The sequence below is a fragment of the Crocodylus siamensis genome, chromosome 1, assembly GCF_052110815.1.
Source record: "Crocodylus siamensis isolate JL-2025a chromosome 1, ASM5211081v1, whole genome shotgun sequence".
In the NCBI taxonomy this organism is placed as follows: domain Eukaryota; kingdom Metazoa; phylum Chordata; order Crocodylia; family Crocodylidae; genus Crocodylus; species Crocodylus siamensis.
In genome coordinates, this window is record NC_143395.1 from 255,397,087 (window position 1) to 255,414,943 (window position 17,857).

The 17,857-nt window shown below is 40.8% G+C and overlaps 1 protein-coding gene across 4 annotated transcripts in view; it reads right to left on the reverse strand.

Moving 5' to 3' along the window:
- Window positions 1-3,523: 3,523 nt before the first annotated feature.
- Window positions 3,524-17,857, reverse strand: part of ERG (ETS transcription factor ERG) — a 240,033-nt gene continuing 225,699 nt past the window's right edge. For all 4 annotated transcript variants that reach the window (XM_090060785.1, XM_090060806.1, XM_090060775.1 and 1 more), the window contains 4 exons: window positions 12,294-12,362; window positions 10,426-10,482; window positions 8,533-8,580; window positions 3,524-5,859 (listed from right to left, as the gene is read on the reverse strand). In XM_090060785.1, the coding sequence (XP_089916911.1) occupies window positions 5,339-5,859; window positions 8,533-8,580; window positions 10,426-10,482; window positions 12,294-12,362 (695 nt within the window). In that variant the 3' untranslated portion in view covers window positions 3,524-5,338. The remainder of the gene's footprint in view (window positions 5,860-8,532; window positions 8,581-10,425; window positions 10,483-12,293; window positions 12,363-17,857) is intronic.

Consider the following 17,857-nt stretch of genomic DNA (forward strand, 5'->3'; position numbering starts at 1 on the left):
CTACATAATCTACTGTGAGCAGTGGCTCATTTCACAATTCCTAAACTGATAATGGAGAAAGAGGAAGATTATCACTCCTTTTCTTCCTAAATTAACCCCTACTTTAGCAGCGAAAAGAGGTGTGAAAATATATTCAGAGGGCTACTTAGAGTTTAATTGGGTTCCTTTGTCTCTGCTTAAAGTGCACGCAACATTAAGTCTAAATGTAATCGAATTTTATCTGCATGGTTGGAGGATGTACAAAACAGAGCATGGGAAAGAGGAAAGTTAAGCACTTTTAGCTGAAATCACCAGCTGAGTATGCAGAGGACACTAAACATGGAGGCCAGGATTTGAGCCCAAAGGAAGCTGGAGAATCCATGAAGTTCACTAGTTTGGATAAGCAAGGCAATATAAAAGTAGCCAAGGGGGATCTTAAGAGGTAGCAGTTGGAGCAATCTATTTTGTGTCCTAATTCAGCTTCAGAAAATTAAAGATAGATCCTTTCCTGGGACTCTTCTCCTATGTCTGCATTACACCCCCAGTACTCTTAGGGAAATTCGCAGTCACATAAAGTACTAAAACAGGATGTAGGAGGAATTTAGATGCCTGAGTCAAAAAAATTAATCCAGAAGGTCCCTGAATTTTCTCAGTGCCTACATTTTGGAAATTTGAAAATTTCGTAGGTCATTGGTTGGGAATGTATGACCTTCAGATTACACCTTGCCTGCAAAGGCCCCATACAGCACAGGGGCTGCAGACAGAAGTGGCACTTTTTGCCCAATCTGGTCACAGAAAACCATTTATGGCCATGACCAAACACAAGTGCACAGCTACAGACGGCTTCAAAAATGGCCAGTTGGGTGAAAATCTGATCCCTCATTGTATAAGGGGTCAGATGAAGACGTTTCAAAACAGAGCTTCTTCCATAACTTCGGTCTGCACTGCCTGCCAGCCTGTCACTGTTTTCAGAATGGTAGGGGGGAAAGGAAGCGGAGGGAGTTCAGTTGGGGCAGTGGGGGGGGATGGGTTCAGCCCCCACTGGAGCATGGGGAGGGTGTATTGGAGCCCTGCTGAGCTGGGGGGGCTCCAATTCAGCCACCCCACCCTTCAGCACCAGCTGGGGGACCCACAGAATGAGCTTCCTCTGCTCCCTTTCCCGTTCCCATTCAGAAACAGGGACAGGCTGGGAGAGAGGAGGGGCTGTTGCTAGGGGAAATAGGCTGCAGACTCCCAGCCAGCAGCTAGATTCCTCTCCCCACTGGAACCAACAGTGAATTTCTGTTTCATCCGGGGGATCATTGTAACTCAGAACGCTTCCTGAAAAATGTTCTCAGCTACAGCAGGGAGCTGCACTTCTGCCCGTACCCAGGGTGTCAGCAGGAAGCTGTGCAGTGCTGCCCATCCCCTTCACAGAGCTCCCCTGCTACTTCACTGTGCCTCCACTTACCTTCATTGCAGAAGGGATATGAATCAGCTGTGAGGTTGAGTGCAGGAAGCTGACCATTCCAGGGATGGAGACTTGCAACTCATAGTGGGAGCCAAGTTGCAAAGGGTGACCCGCCTGCAATGCAAAAGTTTGCTTACTCCTACTCTGGGTGCCTAAACAAAAGTTTCTATGCATCTGCAGAAGTTTCCTGGTTTGAGCAACCAGGCCTCAACCTAAGCCTAAACTCCACTGCAACCCACATATGAGGCAGAGCTGCATCTATGCTCCACCTAAACCTCTAGTAGGCATAGCACCATTGCCCACCATCACCTCCATCTCCTGGTCTTCCTCTGGCATTTTAAAAAGAGCAAACCCTTTTGAGTTAGGTGCCTGCCCTTAGAAGAGGATTCAGGCTTCTGGACCTTGGGTGCACAGAGACATGTGAAGTCCTGACTCGAGTGCCTAAACTTTGAAGAGGCAGGAATTCAAACGGACCCCTGGGCCCAGTATTTCAAATTAGCTACATCTGGGTAGTTTCCATGTAAGCTTTTTTGGGCTACCCTTTGGCACAGTCTTTCCACATTGACTACCTAGGGAGTCAAGATGCCTAAGCCCATTTCTTAGGTTCATGATCCTGTGGACAGAAGTCTGCTTTTTACATATCCTGAAGTCTAAGATGGAGGTGCATGATTTGCCTTGCTGGATCTTACCCCATATTACTAACAATTACATTTGCACAAAATGAAGCAAACAGTATCCATCTCCAAGCTAGATCTTGGGCTCCAGCTGAAACACACATAATGCAAGCCAAGGGGAGGTGATAAGATAGTTCTTCTGTGCACTTCCCTGATCGTTAGCTTAGTCTGTGCTAGGACAAGCTTCAGCTGTAAAATAAGATAGAACCTACACGGCACCTGGGCATCCACTGCATGTGTGGGCCACAGTCCTTTCTTTCTGGCAACATTTCTTCTGCCAATAGCTAAGGGGGAGGGGCATAGTCTTACACTGGATGGCACAGATCTACATTGCAGCAATCTCTCTCTCATCACTTATGCTTGACAATATCTGTTGGAAATGCATGTGTCAGGATCATTCGCTCAGTCTCTAGGAGGTAGTGCCAACATCAGTTTCAGGTCCAACATGACTAACTTCTGTAGGAATCAAGATGAAAGTATTTGATGTTGGAACATGTTGTTCCTCTTGCAAGTGACAGAAGCCGAGAGAGAGTTAGGAACTCTGTGGGCAGCACGGTGATTGTCTGAAGTACTTTGGCATGGCCATCAGATACACTCAAGCCGATCTAAATAAAGACTTCTGTTTCATTTGGATTTTTAAGATGTTTAATTAAAGGTGGTTCAATAATAAACTTACCTTGTATTTTATTTTCTGTAGTGTGAACATGATGCAATTAACAGACATTTGTAGAAACGTGTTCCCATAGAAAAGTAAACTATTATTCTCATATTCAGATTATAGGTGTAACTGGCTTGACTTTCTAAAACAGCAAATGACTAACCTTTCCCAATCGCCTAGTTTTTGTAACCTTTCAATTATCTTTTATTTTTCAAACCATTTTCTTCACAATGGTTCTATTCCAAGTGACTATTGTATGACTGATGATGCCATTACTTGCCATCTGATTTATACCCAAAGCCTTAAATATTAGTAATATAATCCTACATTTATAGCCTATTGCAAAACACCCATAACATTCAAGTCTGTTAGCTAAGTATTTGTTGCTTAACAAAATACATCATGGCTATTCAAGGCTTGCATTAAAATCTACCTCGCCCATTATAAGTAAGAAGGGCAGATGATGAACCAAAAAGGGGACATAATCTGAAGTCTGGATTGATTGGATTTTCCACAGTAAACAGTGCCTGCTGTGAACAGCTACTCATAAATGTCAAATTTAAATCTCTAGGCCAGCTACTCAGCTGATGAAAAAAAATGAAGTTACGCCATTAAATAAATGGGCCTGGGGCTAGCATATAGTGCAGGAACAGTCTGTATTTGGAACACAAAGAGAATGTTCTGCTCAGGATAAGCATTAGAGAGGGATTTTCATGACAAGTGAAGAAGCTATCGTTCACTCAGTTTTGAAGGGAGGAATAATGGAAGTTATTCAGTATTCATTTTATTTATCAAAAATGGTACAGTATATGTTAATAGCAAAAGAGAATGGGGTTTCAACAAACTTTTTAGCATAGTAGTATGATTTGGGCTATGATTTGTCATATTATTTGATACATTGAAAAGGAAAATTTGGATCCCCCCCCAATTCTATGTTTCATTTTCACACTTAATCAAAGAATTTAATGCTCAGGACAGAAGTAGCAGGGCAGAATGTAAGTGTGTGGGACAAGATTAACAGGACTTGTCCATATTAAGCCCAACTCTACCCAGTGCTACCTGTTCCTTATTTTTGTGTTTTCCAAAATTCACAATAAAAAAAACATACTTAAAACCCAAACATTGTAAAGTATCTTAACACGCAGGAAGATGATCTAACAGACATCTTAGTCACTAAAAATGCAAATGCAGACTACAGTGTGGATCTGGATTGCCATGCTAGGCCAAGCTTATTTTATTACATACATTCTGCATTCTAAGTACTAATACGTTCATAATGTAAACATTAAGCATACAGAGTTAAAATTCAAGGCCACAATATTTTTGATTGTCCCTTCTTGTGTCTTTGGTTGGCCGAGATCAACTCGTAGTGTATAAATGCATAAGTTATATAATTATTATATAAAAAGGAAAAAAAATAACATTGACTTGTATACTTCATTCTGACAAACGCACAGCGTTCGCGACTCAAAAAAGAAAAACTGGCGCCCGCCTAACAAAAATACTCAAGTGATTTCTGATTTTGGCAGTCTGGGTTTGTCTCTTACAACATTAGAAAACAAACTCCTTTAATACTGATGAGGTCCTACAGGTTACCTTTAAATATCAAACAATTCCAGTTCTGAACTTTTAAAAAAGAGATGCATATTCTGATTTCTGAATTCTACTGCTTCTTCCTTTTTTACTATTTTTTAAATCAAGTCTTTTCCTACTGTAATACTGGGAATGGTATGATATTGATCAGAATGTTTCTTGTCCAAACAAGTAATTCTTCTTAGTCCACCAAGCAACACCATGTTTTCAATCTCTTGAGTATCTACCAGGAAAGAAGCATTTTTTCTCCCATTCCCATCAACTTCCTTTTCCTTCTCTTTCCTTCTACTTCCTATATCATATGCAGGCCCTTGGTCTACAACCATACACTTGCCCTTCAGCACATTCTTAATTCCTATGTTTGGCTCAGGGTTCCTGTAATACTGTCAAGGTATCTTAAAGCTTGGTTTGTCTTCACAGTTTGAAATAGCTGATACTTCCCCAATAAATGGAATGCATTTTGATTTTAATTGAAAGAATGCCATCATATTCCAAATCAGCCTCCATACTAGACCAGTCTTTTTTTGATATGTTTCTATCTTTTAAATACAGGTAGGTTTTTTTGTTATTTTTAAATGAATTCATATACTGTATGTTAGGTCACTATAGAGTTATCCTTATATTGCTGTACTATAGTCCCAGTTTGCAAGATATCAAACTTTATACAAAAGCTTATCAACATTTTAAGACCACTTTCTCCTGTAGGTTCTCCATATCATTTCATGTTTTTACCTACAACAGTCTTGCAGTTTTTGGTCCGTATACCTGATGCCCATATAACATTACATTTTAGCATCTTTATACTTGAAAACTTTCTTTCAATCCCTACGACACAAAGTCTTTTTGACATCTTTTTTTCCCAGTCAAACTTTTCATGTCTCTTTAGGCACTTTTAATTCATGTTCTCCAGTAGAGTTCTTTATAATTCTTTGGGGACTATATTCCATAACGGGAGAAATGCATGTCTCTTTCTCTTTTTTCCATTTAGTAATAGGTGCCAAGGTGAGAAGGCATATGCGTAGCTGGAAGCCTAGTATTAGGGTAGATACTTCCAGTTGGTGAATTCCAGTATGGATTGGGGGCAGGAAAAAAGCTGGAGGAAGTTACAGGTAAAGCTGGAGGATGGGGAGCTACAAAGTTCATCTTCTGGGGATGTGCGTGATAGGAGCTCATGTAGGGTAGGTCTGATGGATACTTGTACATAGATGATTCTGGGGGATGTGGCTGGAGAGCCTGAGCAATTCCATGGAAGTCAAACTTGTAGGCATAACGCTTACCATGGACTTTAGTCATAATATTTTTGTCATAGTAGTAACGGAGTGCACGACTGAGCTTGTCATAGTTCATGTTAGGCTTGCTTTTCCTCTCTCCCCAGCGCCGGGCTACTTCATCAGGGTCAGTCATCTTGAACTCACCATTGGTGCCCTCCCAGGTGATGCAGTTGGAATTAGAGCTATCTGACAGGAGCTCCAGTAGAAACTGCCACAGCTGGATTTGTCCACTCCCTGTGAGCGGAACAGAAAATAGAAAGGTGGAATCAGTGTCTAATAACATAACGATGGCAACTCTTCCAGATTGTCATGCAGACCTACAAAATCCAAATGCATAGCCAAATAGCCAATGTTTCAGCCTTTCTACCTCTCATTCTCAAACTGGCACCTCTTTTCTTTTTCTAAAAAAAAAAAAAAGAGGAAAGAAAAGAAAAAAAATGGAAAAGAAAAAGAAAAATCCTTGCATATCAGAGACCATGACGGAATATATTGTTTTTCCTAATTTGGGAAGGAGAATGCCATTATATGTAGATTCAGTAATGACCTAATGTCAGGCAGTTTGGACAACTGATGGCAAAATAATACAATGCATATTTAGGAAACTAATCCCCAAAGCTCAGGAGAAACAGCCTTCACTTCCATTACATGATATTGGTCTTATTCTCATAACATATTTTGCAATTAAATATTCTCTACCATGAAATAAATCTACACAAAATGTAGAAGTTTAGAGAAAGCTGGATCTAATCCAAACTGTATCACCCATTTCCAGTATTTAGGGAAATGCAGAATGAAAACTCATTAGCATACTGTTGCATTGCCCCTGACTATATTGCATAGCATTTGGGGGAACAATGAAAAAGTTCATAAAATGAACTTTTCCCCCCAAATGCTATGTAATTGTCCTAAGTCAAACAAGAGTGCAAATAATTGCTGAGGCTAAGACTTAAAGCAATGTCCCATCCTGACCCGCAGCACCCCTCCCTTCCCCGCCCCCCCGAATTAAATCTTAAAGAGAAAGAGTTGATCCTATTGGAAATGTTGCATTCGTCAATGGGATAAAATAAAATATGAGGTTTCTAAGCAGTTGTCACTTGTGTTAGATAGGTCTTGCCAATTATATTCATGTAAGAAGAGGAACAATTTTTGATAAAGCAGCACTGAAATTATGAAAATTACTGCATGCAACTGTGCCCTGCAATGTGCAACTGCTTGTAATGTGTTCTGTTTCATGAAGCATAATGTCAGCAGAATTTGTCAGCCATACATTTCTGTACATCTCTGATGAGAAATTACATTTTTAAAGCTGATATGTAGGTATAATAAATAAGCTTTTCTTTGGAAAGTTTATAAGGGTACATTACAATATCAATCTTAAGTCACATCTGAAATCTATTAGCAGTTTATACTTCAGTGCAACTGAAACCTATATTCCTTTAAATTATATTTATCCAAACTGTTCTTAATGAATTTCTTCTGTTCCATTAACATGCATTAAATAAACAAACAAACAAAAGAATCTATGGTATGAGCAGGGCATGCAATTTTAATACATAAAACATAACAAGAGGATTAGAGTTTGGAAATCAATAAACAGTTCAGCACTGGACAAAACACAATTTTTTTGAATAAGCAATCCAACATATGTTCTAATATAAACACTTGCCTTCCAAATGTAATATATAGTCCTATGAAAATAAATCATTGCTGTCAATTTCCTTTTAATGAGAGAGTAATTCCATCATTTTATAAATACACAAACTTGTTAAAGTGCAGGAATGATGGTTTGTAGAAATTCCATACCCCTGACTTTCCCCAAATGTTGAAATGTATCCCCATTCAGAGCAGGTCACATTAGCACTTTCCAGAATGCTGTAGGCACGAGTCTAGCAAAAAGACAGTTGATGCAAATGTGCTAGGCTGGGATTTGCAAATGGTTTGAAGGAGCTAGGTACCCAGCTTCCAATCTGATTTGTAAACAACCTTCTGACACTAGTTCTTATTTAACTTCTTTCTTACAAGATGTAAAAAATGTTGTCTTAAAAATTACACTAAACTATACAATAACTATCTAAAAAAGCTAAATAAAGGGGAAAATAGCAACTGACATTGCGAACTGGTATTACAAGCTGGTATTCAGTACCAATTGAAATGCTCCCAACCTAAACAAGTCATAACAACATCACCCTAAGAACCATGAAAAGTAAGACATTTTATAGACAGAAATAATACAGTGGGGGAAAGGAGCAGAAAGAAAGAAGCTTTCTAGTGTTTGGATGTTAGGGAAGGGGTAATAGTCCATGACATACGCAATGTCAATCTTCTGGCCCAGACTGATCTCATTTATACTACGCTGGTTCTGGTTGTACTGGACACAGTTAACTGGACTGATTACTATGGCATCAGATTAACCACAGTGAGATCAGTGTATCAAAATATTTTAATAGTCTATCAAAATAATTACTCACCACAGTGATGTTTTGCATCCCTTTCTAAATATTATAAGCTACAGTTCAGAATGTGCTCAATAACATGTTAGAAAGGGCATGTCATATTTAATCAAAATCTGATCTTACTTGTAACTGCAGCTTTCTCTTTTTTCTGAGTGGGAGAATCTCACTGGGTGAACTGCAGTCTTATCAATGGGACACTATAACACCAACCTTCTAAATAAGGCTTAAATAAGCCCTTGCACTGGCTCTCTTTGACTTTAGTAAGACTATTCATGTGATTAAAAGCTCAATTCTGTAATCTGTTGGGTTCCATCAGCTCCTACAGCTTTGCTGGTTTATTCTGATGGGAGCTAAGAAGGGTCACCTCCCCTGCTGAATCTGGCATTTAATTTGTAGTGAGGTTTCTTCAGTGGTGAGATCAGAAAAGTCATCTTAAGGTATCAAGAATCCTCACCTGGATTTGCAAGACGGCTACTGGTTGGTCCAAGAATCTGGTAGGGATCTACACGAAAATGAAGAAAAAAAAGATGCAACAACCTAAAATCAATTAGAAATGTGGGTATCATGCACACAGATTTGCATACATAGCCGACACACATGCATAGCCAAAGGCAAAGGCCACTCCAGGGACCTGAGACCTGCAATCTGTCGTATGACTTCCCTGCCCTGGACAAATGGTTATAGCAAACTGAACTAGGGAGACTCCAGCCAAGGAGCTAGAGGAAGCACTGCTTAAGCTAAATCAAGGAGAAGAGGGGAAAAAAACCTATCTGTTTTTTGTAAAAAAAGGGAGGTTGTATTTTCCCCCTGCTTTCTTCTTACTTTACCCACTGCCCAGGTGATCCCTTCATTGGCATAAGTACCATGTGCAGCAAATGTGATAATAAATTGAGGGGGGGTGGTTCAGTAGCTAAGATGGCAACAGCTGAAATCGTGAGGCTCTCATGGAGTAAGAATTAGAGGAAGGTAATTGTGGTCCCTACATTCTGGGAGTGGTAGGTACTTTTTGATGGGAGAAGAAGGAAACTGAAGAAAATGATGTCTTTTTCCCTCCTTTGGATAGTTTTCCTGCTTCCTTGAATAGAAGACATTCACTGACATGCAAATGAAAAAATCAGTGCTGGGACACTGGTTTTCTGCTGCTCGTTAATGCAACCATCAATAGGTGCACACATGTGCAAGCATATTTAGATGCTGGACATTTGGCCTAAAGAATCCAATATAATATATTCAAAGGTCCCCTTTCTCTCTCTCTTTCTCTTAAATCTATTATCCACTCTATCTTCCATTCTTGTGAACCAAGTACGTAGCTGAACACAAGAGATGAAGCTGAGTTAATTTTTCTTTGAAAACTTGGTCCATCAAGGAATGTTCTATGTAATTTCTTAGGATTTTCAAAGGAGCCTGAGAGAGTTAAGCAGCCAGGTACCATGGAATTTCAGTGGCTCCTTCCTGGGAAAAGAAATAGGAAGGAAAAGGGAATAGAGAGCCACAAATACCAAAGCCCAAACTCGAGGGCATTAATGCAGCTTTAAGCCCTCTGGTCATGTGACTGTTGCTAGGTTTTCTCATTTCCCAACAGCCTCATCCCCCTGGGAGCTACTCTCAAATGGATGACAGCTCAGGGGATAATCAGGTAGCATTTTTTATATTTGTAAAATACTGTGTGCAGTTCATACAAAGCTAATAAGTGATCTATAAGACTTGCATTAAAGGTCACTACCTTTCTCAACGGTCTCTAGTATGCGGGAGCTCAAATTAGCTACAACTAGGAAATGCTATTTTGACAAACAGTAATAAAATACCTCCCAAACACTGTATGTAAACACCTCAAGTTAATGAGATGTAGCCATGCACATATTCTTATTCAGCTATAACATAAACCAGAATAATAACTTGAAGTCCATCTAGAAAACATAATATCCAAATCCATCTACCCACAGCATCCTCTGGGTACAGAAGCCTTTGTCATCTTTAGCTTCCATCTTTTCTGATTGCATGATTTGTTTAATCAGTTATAAGGATCCTTTAAACAGTACGAAAAGCAGGTCATGATGGGGATATGACAGTATGTTGGCAATGATGCAGTTTCACCATGTCTGACTTTACAGCAAATTGTTAGCATGTATTCTAGGCTCTTTGATTTGTAACCACAAGAGCTGAAGTTTGAGAGTCAGCTGTACGGACAGGACACATAGACAAATATATGAAGTGACAAGGCTACATGAGGAAACTCCATACTTTGAAAAGCGTTCCCAGTAGGCTACCTGCTGGCACACTGTACTGCCTTTCTGGTAACATTTAATATATTTCCTGCCACGCAGGTCTAACTTAAAATAACACACACCTAACTGAGGACGCTGGTCTTCTGTTTTGGACACTGATGATGATGATGGCTGTGTAGCTGAAAATACAAAAATGGATACATTTATTTAATTTTCCAGTTTGAAAATCCCGCACCAAAGTTATCTTACATTGAAAAGGCCAAAGTTACCACTGGCACAAGGAGCAATAACTTGCTGGATTTCCAACAGTGCGGCATCTGGTGATGAAAACACTGGAATTTGGATTGACAAGCTCAACTGAGTATGCAGGTGATCACATAGTGAAATAAAGGCAAGTGTCCTTCTGGCTTCAGCGAGAACAGATTTTAGCTCTATTGGAAGGACATAGCTATTACTATACATATATATGCATGCTTATTGGTAGGGCTTGATTTAAATCCAGAAAATCATGAAATTAGGTGATTTTCACAAAAAATGCAATTTGCAACTAAATGCCATGACATGGCCGCTTGCTGAGCAACTCCCCAGCAAGCAGCTATGTCATGGCATTTTGTTGCAACAAGATGGCTGCCACAGACTGGGGAAAGCATTCCCCAGCCAGCTGCAAAAGTCCAGCAGCCCAGGTAAGGTGGGGGGAAGGGGTTGCAAAAGGGACAGGGGGAGGAGAGAGCCTGGGGATGGGGAGGGGAGGGGCTGTTTGCTTCTCTGGGAAGGAAAACTGGGGTGCTGGGGTTGGGGGTGCCTGGGGGCTGCCTTGGCAGATGGCCCTGGCACTGGGTAGGGGAGGTGCTGTTTGCTCCTCTGGGTGTGACAACTGCAACACTGGAGGTTGGAGGAAGAAAAGGCACATGCAGAGGAGCAAACAGTTCCTCCCCTACCTGGTGCCAAGCCTGTCTGCCAAAGTAGCCCCCAGGCACTCCCAACTCCCTGTGCCCCAGTTTTCCTGCCCAGTGAAACAAACAGTCTCTCCCCCACCTCAAGCCAGGGCTGTCTACTTTTCGGCAGCTATCAGAGGTCTTGGCAGGAAGGCCTCTGCTGCTGCAATTAAACCTGGACCTAAACCTGCCACTTCAGCCAACTGGGGGAATGGGGGGACACTGTGATCTGGGCATGAAAATGGCAGTCCTCACCATAATCAGGCCATGATATTAGCAAGCTGGGGCTGTGATTTTGTGGGTTAAACCAGGCACTACTTATTGGACTTGTCAGCATCACAGATCAGGAATTCTAACACCATAATCTCCAGTGAATGGCAAGTTCCATCCAAGCATATTTCTATTGGTTCCCGTCAGTAGTACTGATGTACACGAAGAGGATAAATTAAATTCTTCTAAGTAACCTCTTGTGAAACTCACAAAGAAAGAGACCTCTTTTTCCTTATGTGTGGATACTTTTAAGAGACCTTAACACATCTGAGAGGTAATGTGTAATAATACCCTTCCTTATAGAGGCAGAACTCCTTTCTTTGGACACTGAGTCTTTTCTGCATGCAGCCATAGATGGGAAAATGGAGCCCAAAGGCTTTAAAGAACAATGTTTAGGAGACCCCCATCATTTAAATAGATTTCAGCTACATGGGAGGGATCTTGACCTATCTTCCTGCACAGTCTACAGCACTCACACTTACATTTACTTTATTGGTAAATAGACACTGAATACAGAGATAACTAAGACTTTAACATTTCTCCAAACTCTTCTGATTTTGAAATTTTGACCCTAAATGTAATGCACCCAATTCCTTGTTCAAGTTCTTAGATCAGCTCTTGATACACAGATACCCATTCTAGACACCTGAGTCATAATAGTTTAAAAAACACAACGGCAGCATTCTGACACTGGACATTGCTGCTTTGGTTTGAGTTAAAACTGCACTGGAATTCTGCCTGCCATGAACTAGGCCTCTAGGTTGGAAAGTAAGCAGATGTGTTACCTTTAGACTGAGGAGCAGGATGACTGTGAGTTGTCCACGCTGATCTTCTGGCTTGATCATAAGGCAAATCTGTAGAGGAAAATACACTGTCTCAGGTATGTATGGTATAGTGTAACATGTTCTAAAACACTGCATGCAATGATATTACTGAAATAAGGATTCCTATAAACCAAATCCTTGTACTTTTACTCTTTTCTTACACTGACAGCTGCCCCCTGGCCTCCCTAACAACATGACTGACATCACTCCCCAACGTGTATTCAATCTTGGCAGTGAAAAAAAAAAGTATCATCTCATTTGCCCACTACTGTACTATATATATTGTTTGGTATCTTGTCACCTTCCACCTAGTCTTTAGACTCCTAATCCTTACCTGCAAAATTCTCCACAACTCTGCTCCTGTCTTTAACCCTTACTCTTCCACTCAGTTATAAGGAAAAGGGTATGGTGGACATGTGGACAATTTGTGTTGCAGCCATGTTCAGTGGAAAGATGTCAAGCTTCCACGGAGGTTAGAGGGAAGATTAAGTGTCAGATCCACTAGGTGCCTATGATGTAAGGGTGAGATGGAGGCCTCTTCTGCCATTCATTGTTTTAAAAGAGGGACTGTGGTCTCCAGAGGTGCAACTAGTATATTCAGTGCCATGGACAGCAGAGATGTACCTGACCTGTGGGCACTGGAACGGAAGCAGGAACTGGTCCAAGCTCAGTTAGGTCTCTGGCTGGTGCAGAGTAGCAGGACTAGGCTGGGAAACTGCAATCAGGGAGGCTCAAGGGTGACACTGAAAGCCACACCCTATAAAATTTGAAATTTGGTAGCAGCATAAACCTGGCTGCAGCCTACCTCTCCCACAAATTCCCTCTTCCTTACTCCAGAGCCTCAGAACTTTGCTCTAAGCTGGTTTTTTGGCCACTTCTGCTTACTTTGTTCTGTTGGAAGGCATAGCTGTTGAAGTTTTAAGCATCACTGCCTCTGTTCCAGCACCCACAAAAAGTCAGTCTATGTGTGTCCCCTCACTCACCACCTGCTGTGTTATTGGTTAGCCTCTTTACTGTTTTGTAACTTGCTAGTATGTTGCTGTCCCTTTCTGAGATAAATCCAGGCTTTCTGGTTGCTGCTTGTAATATGGAAAGCTTAAGTGTTTCCTCGTTCTTGTAGGTTGCACCTAGTAGGGATATTTGGGACAGCATGGTTCTGTATTTTTTTATAATATTGCACTAAGCAACTACTAAGACTTACCTCCCCGACTCCCCAGCAAAACCAACTCTTTATTTCTTGTTAATATTCCACAATTTTTCTGATTAAAGAAACCATTTATTGTTTATCAATCTTACTAACAACACTAAATTTGGAACCATTTCCTCTCTCGTTAACAGCTAGTTGGATTGTGCTACTTACTGTGTACCTCTTTCATACACATACAGCTGTTCCTGTTTCCCGTTTTGTGAGCCCTTCACTCTGTTAACTTTATTCGCATATATCAGCCATTACTTACACTCTCCTGTGCATAGCTCTTTCCTCACACTTGGCACAATCTTCCACCTCTTGTGCACTTACCAATTTCATATTCAGCCTTCATAATCATTCACATAAAATACCTCTTTTTGTTTCATAATTAGCTGCGGGCCTACACTTCAGCATTTCCCATTGTCAGTATGGGGGTGGCAATTTCACAGTTACTGAAGGAAACCCAAAACTTGAGAAGTTAACATGATGTGATATATTACCTGCCTACAACCCTTAATGCCCAACAGTAACTCTAAGGAAATCTCTTCAGAGGCTTTCCAACTGCTTTCCTTGTCATTTGCCCTGTATTCTCCCTCTTGTGCTAGCTTTTTTTCTTGTTATACTGTTTAAATTATTTCAAGCTTTCTGAGACAAGGAACTTATGTATCTGTTCCTTGTCTCATTTGCTTTCACTTTTCATCTATTCAGGAATTTTCTTTACATCTGTCCTAACTAAATTCTTTAAACTATACAGTATAGGAAATATGCAGGGGTTAATTTCACTTTCAAAAAAGGTTTTTGCTTTCTTGTGCATTTCCATAATTGACTTTGGCATGTTAGCTACTATTTCTACCAAGTCAATGCATAACTTTTTGTCCTGCTTTGAGAATTCAAGAAAGAGAATTAAATATATTGCTTATTGCCAAATCAGTGCAGTATTAAGATAGATCCTTTGGATGGTAGATTCTTAATACGATCTTTGCTTCCATTTAGAAAAGTTGCCTGACAACCGTTAAAACAAAATCAGGTAGAACGTCATGAACAAGTCCCAAAGAGGATTGGACTCTATGTATGGCTCTATGTACCTCTGCCCATTTTCATACACTATGAGACAAAGTGGAATGGAAACAAAGTGTAATGTGTAATTCACAACCCAATTGACTTTAATTTATTTAGTCTGTTTGGCTTGAGGGATTGACTGGCACTACCAGCACTTGGGGCGGCTGGAATCCTACACTTTAACAACTTTGCTTTTGCTGAGAGATGCAGTTTTCAATTGCATTACATTTTAACCCAAAATGCTTTTTTATCCATGATTTTTACAGTTTCACCTCTGATTGTTTTCTTTTAAAAACATATTGAAAATAGTGATAAGTACAGGGATTAATTCTTGAGCTGAACAACAGTAGACTTTACTATTATTACTGTTTACCAGCTGAATTACAGTAGCACCCAGAAGTTAGTATCAGGTTGGGATCCAATGGTCCTCTGTACATTTAGAGAGTATAGTTAGAGATAGGGCCTGCTCTGAAGACCTCACTGTCATAAAAGAAAATGAAGAGACAAAGAGTCATATTTCCTGCTGTGTCCAGAGTCTACTCAACACAACAGAAGAAAGAAGTGGGTGGTCATCAAACCGTTCATATAACCCTGAACCTCTGCTCACTTCCATGTATAAAGTTCAGAATAGCTGAGGGGCTGCTCTGAACCACTACTGTGTGGCTGTAGTCCTCAATGGATCCCATACTAGCAGAGAATTTCAGAGTACATCATGGCCCATCCACACCCTTGCCTGATCCTCCTTGTTTTGCTATGCCTCTTTTCTCCTCTCCTCCCCACCTCCAGGCTCAGTGTACCCCTGGGGGGCAGGAGAGGAAGTGGAAGTGTGTCACCTGATTGATAAGAAACTTCCCAGGCTGGTGGTATTCCCACCTAATGGTTGTGACCAGTATCTTCCCACCTTTGTGCCTGCATAACACCAAGGCTAGGGACAGACATTCAAAAAGCCTGAATTGATTCAATCATTGCAGGTTAGTTTAATCTGGCTAGGCTGAACTGGTTTGAAACTGGACAGACATTCTCTCTGGACTGAGGAAATTCAGGCACATGCCTGCAGTGGGTCAGGCTAGAAGCTGGGTGCAGGGGGTGCTACAGCAGCCCTCCCTTCTATTCTGCAGGGAGCTGAGCTGAGTGGGGTGCTGCCAGGCTCTGGCAGGACTCTCTCATTCAGGATGTCTGCCTGCACGGTCCCAGGCTATTCCCAGCTGGCTGGGAGGCCCCAGCTGGCTGTTCAAGGGGCGGAAGTGTTGCCAGCCCCAGGTTAGCACTCTGAGGCAAGGAAGTGTGTGCAGTGCATGCAGCTGTTGATGATACAGAGCTTTTCCCTCCCTGCTTTGTCATACTGTCTGCAGCAAACTGACAGGCGAGCAAGCCAGCTGGAAGAGCGAGGGACGGGCTGATAACAGTCTTTATCACCCAATTAGCCAAAAAATAGCCTTTCTCCACATTACTTCAAACTTCTTAAACAGCTTACCAGTTGACCTCTTGATTAGCTCCAAAAGCCCTAGGTGGTCACTGTTCTGTCTGCCTGTGAAATTGGAGAGAGACACACACAGACACCTCTCAGTATTAGCTAGCATACCACATGCTGGCTACATTCCCTGCTGTGGCAGAGATGAGGAAGAGATCTCTGCTTAAGCAGTGAGTGGTGAGGGCCAGCACGGCGAGGCCAGCAACCCTGCTGTGCCTGCAAGTCTGTGCTGAGCTCCAGCCAGGGAGCAGAGGGAAGGGGCCAGCCCTGCTGTAGAGCAAAGAGGCCTGCCCAGCCCAGAGAGCATGCTGGGATACTGTGGGACTCTGATTTAACTTAAACCAGCAAGGGGTCTGGGACAGACATTGCATAAACTAGTTTGGACCCAATCAATTATGTCTGATATTACATTCAATCAGGTTTATCTCAAACCAGTTTCAGCCATTTTCAAACTGGTTTATGTGCACTGAACATCTATTCTGTTACAGGTTTAAACCAGTTTCTGACCACTTAAACCCATTTATGTGTAATGTCTATCTCTAGCACCAAAATCTGTGTTGGAGGAGCAGCACATGATATACAAGCAAAGACTGGATAAGTGTAGTGTCAGGTATAAATGTGGTAGGTCCCATGTCTTTAAAGCCCTTGCCCCAAAGACCTAGGGCCAAAGGGAAAATAAAACAGTATTCAGATTTGTACCTGTGACCATCCTATTTGACCTCTTCCCTTTTCAGTTGGGTTTTATTTAGGGTTTAACAACTTTCTCACATTGAAAGTCCTTGTAGATCTGTATTCTGATGCTAGCTGCCTGGACTTTGTGGATCTGTGTATTAGTGATACTTGTAATTATAAGGACTTATTTTTGTAAAATATCACAGACCTGAAATGCATTAAGAAGTATAAATTTAGTTCTGTGAGAAAGCTCTTTTCCTTCTGAATCAAGGCCCATCCCCATACAGTTTTGTGACTACACCCTCTTTTAAAAGAAAGATCCAGTTCTTAGTCCTGCTTGAAATAGCCTCTAAATTAATACTTTATTCTTAGTTCAGGATCTTGGAGTTTATTTAGACAATGATTTGTGTTTTGATAAACATATTGCCATTGCAGATAAGCAGGTCTGTTTTGATTCATGAGAAAATGGTACAATAGGTTCTTATCTAGAGCATATCTTTGATGAGAACTTTTCTGTTTGATGAGACATTCAGGCAACACCATATTAGGCCTTCCTGAGCTACCACAGAAACCATTGCTTCACTTTTAATGTGCAAAAAACTTCTGGTGTTTTATTGTAATGATAGCTGGAGAAATATGCCTTAGTTGTTCTAATTCATCCGGAGCCTCACTCACTTCCTATTTTCCATTGTATTGCTTTAACAATGGCAATGTTTTATTGCCTTTTCTGGAATTGCCTCCTAGTATTTGGCTGATTTTTTAAAATATTAGCACCCTCTATGTCTCTTTTTCCTTTTACTCAGAATCAGGTGACTGTCCTCTGTTAAATTCTACTATAGATGCTAGTCTATCTATGTAAGATTTGGGCCTTCTCTGAAAACTACAGTTCTCAGGATTTTTCTACTGAAATAGATTTTGACAGAAAAAGAAGTTTTTGCAAAATCAAAAAGTTCTGTGGGAAAAATTTCAGTTTTCTGAGATTTTTCTATTTTCTGTTGGAAAAAACAAAACAAAATGTAATGTTTTGAGTCAGCTGGATACAGGTTAATATGTTTCAGTGTACTGAACCTAAAATATTATTAATTGAAAATGTTTTATTTCATGTCAGTTAAAAATTTAATTGTACCTCCTAAT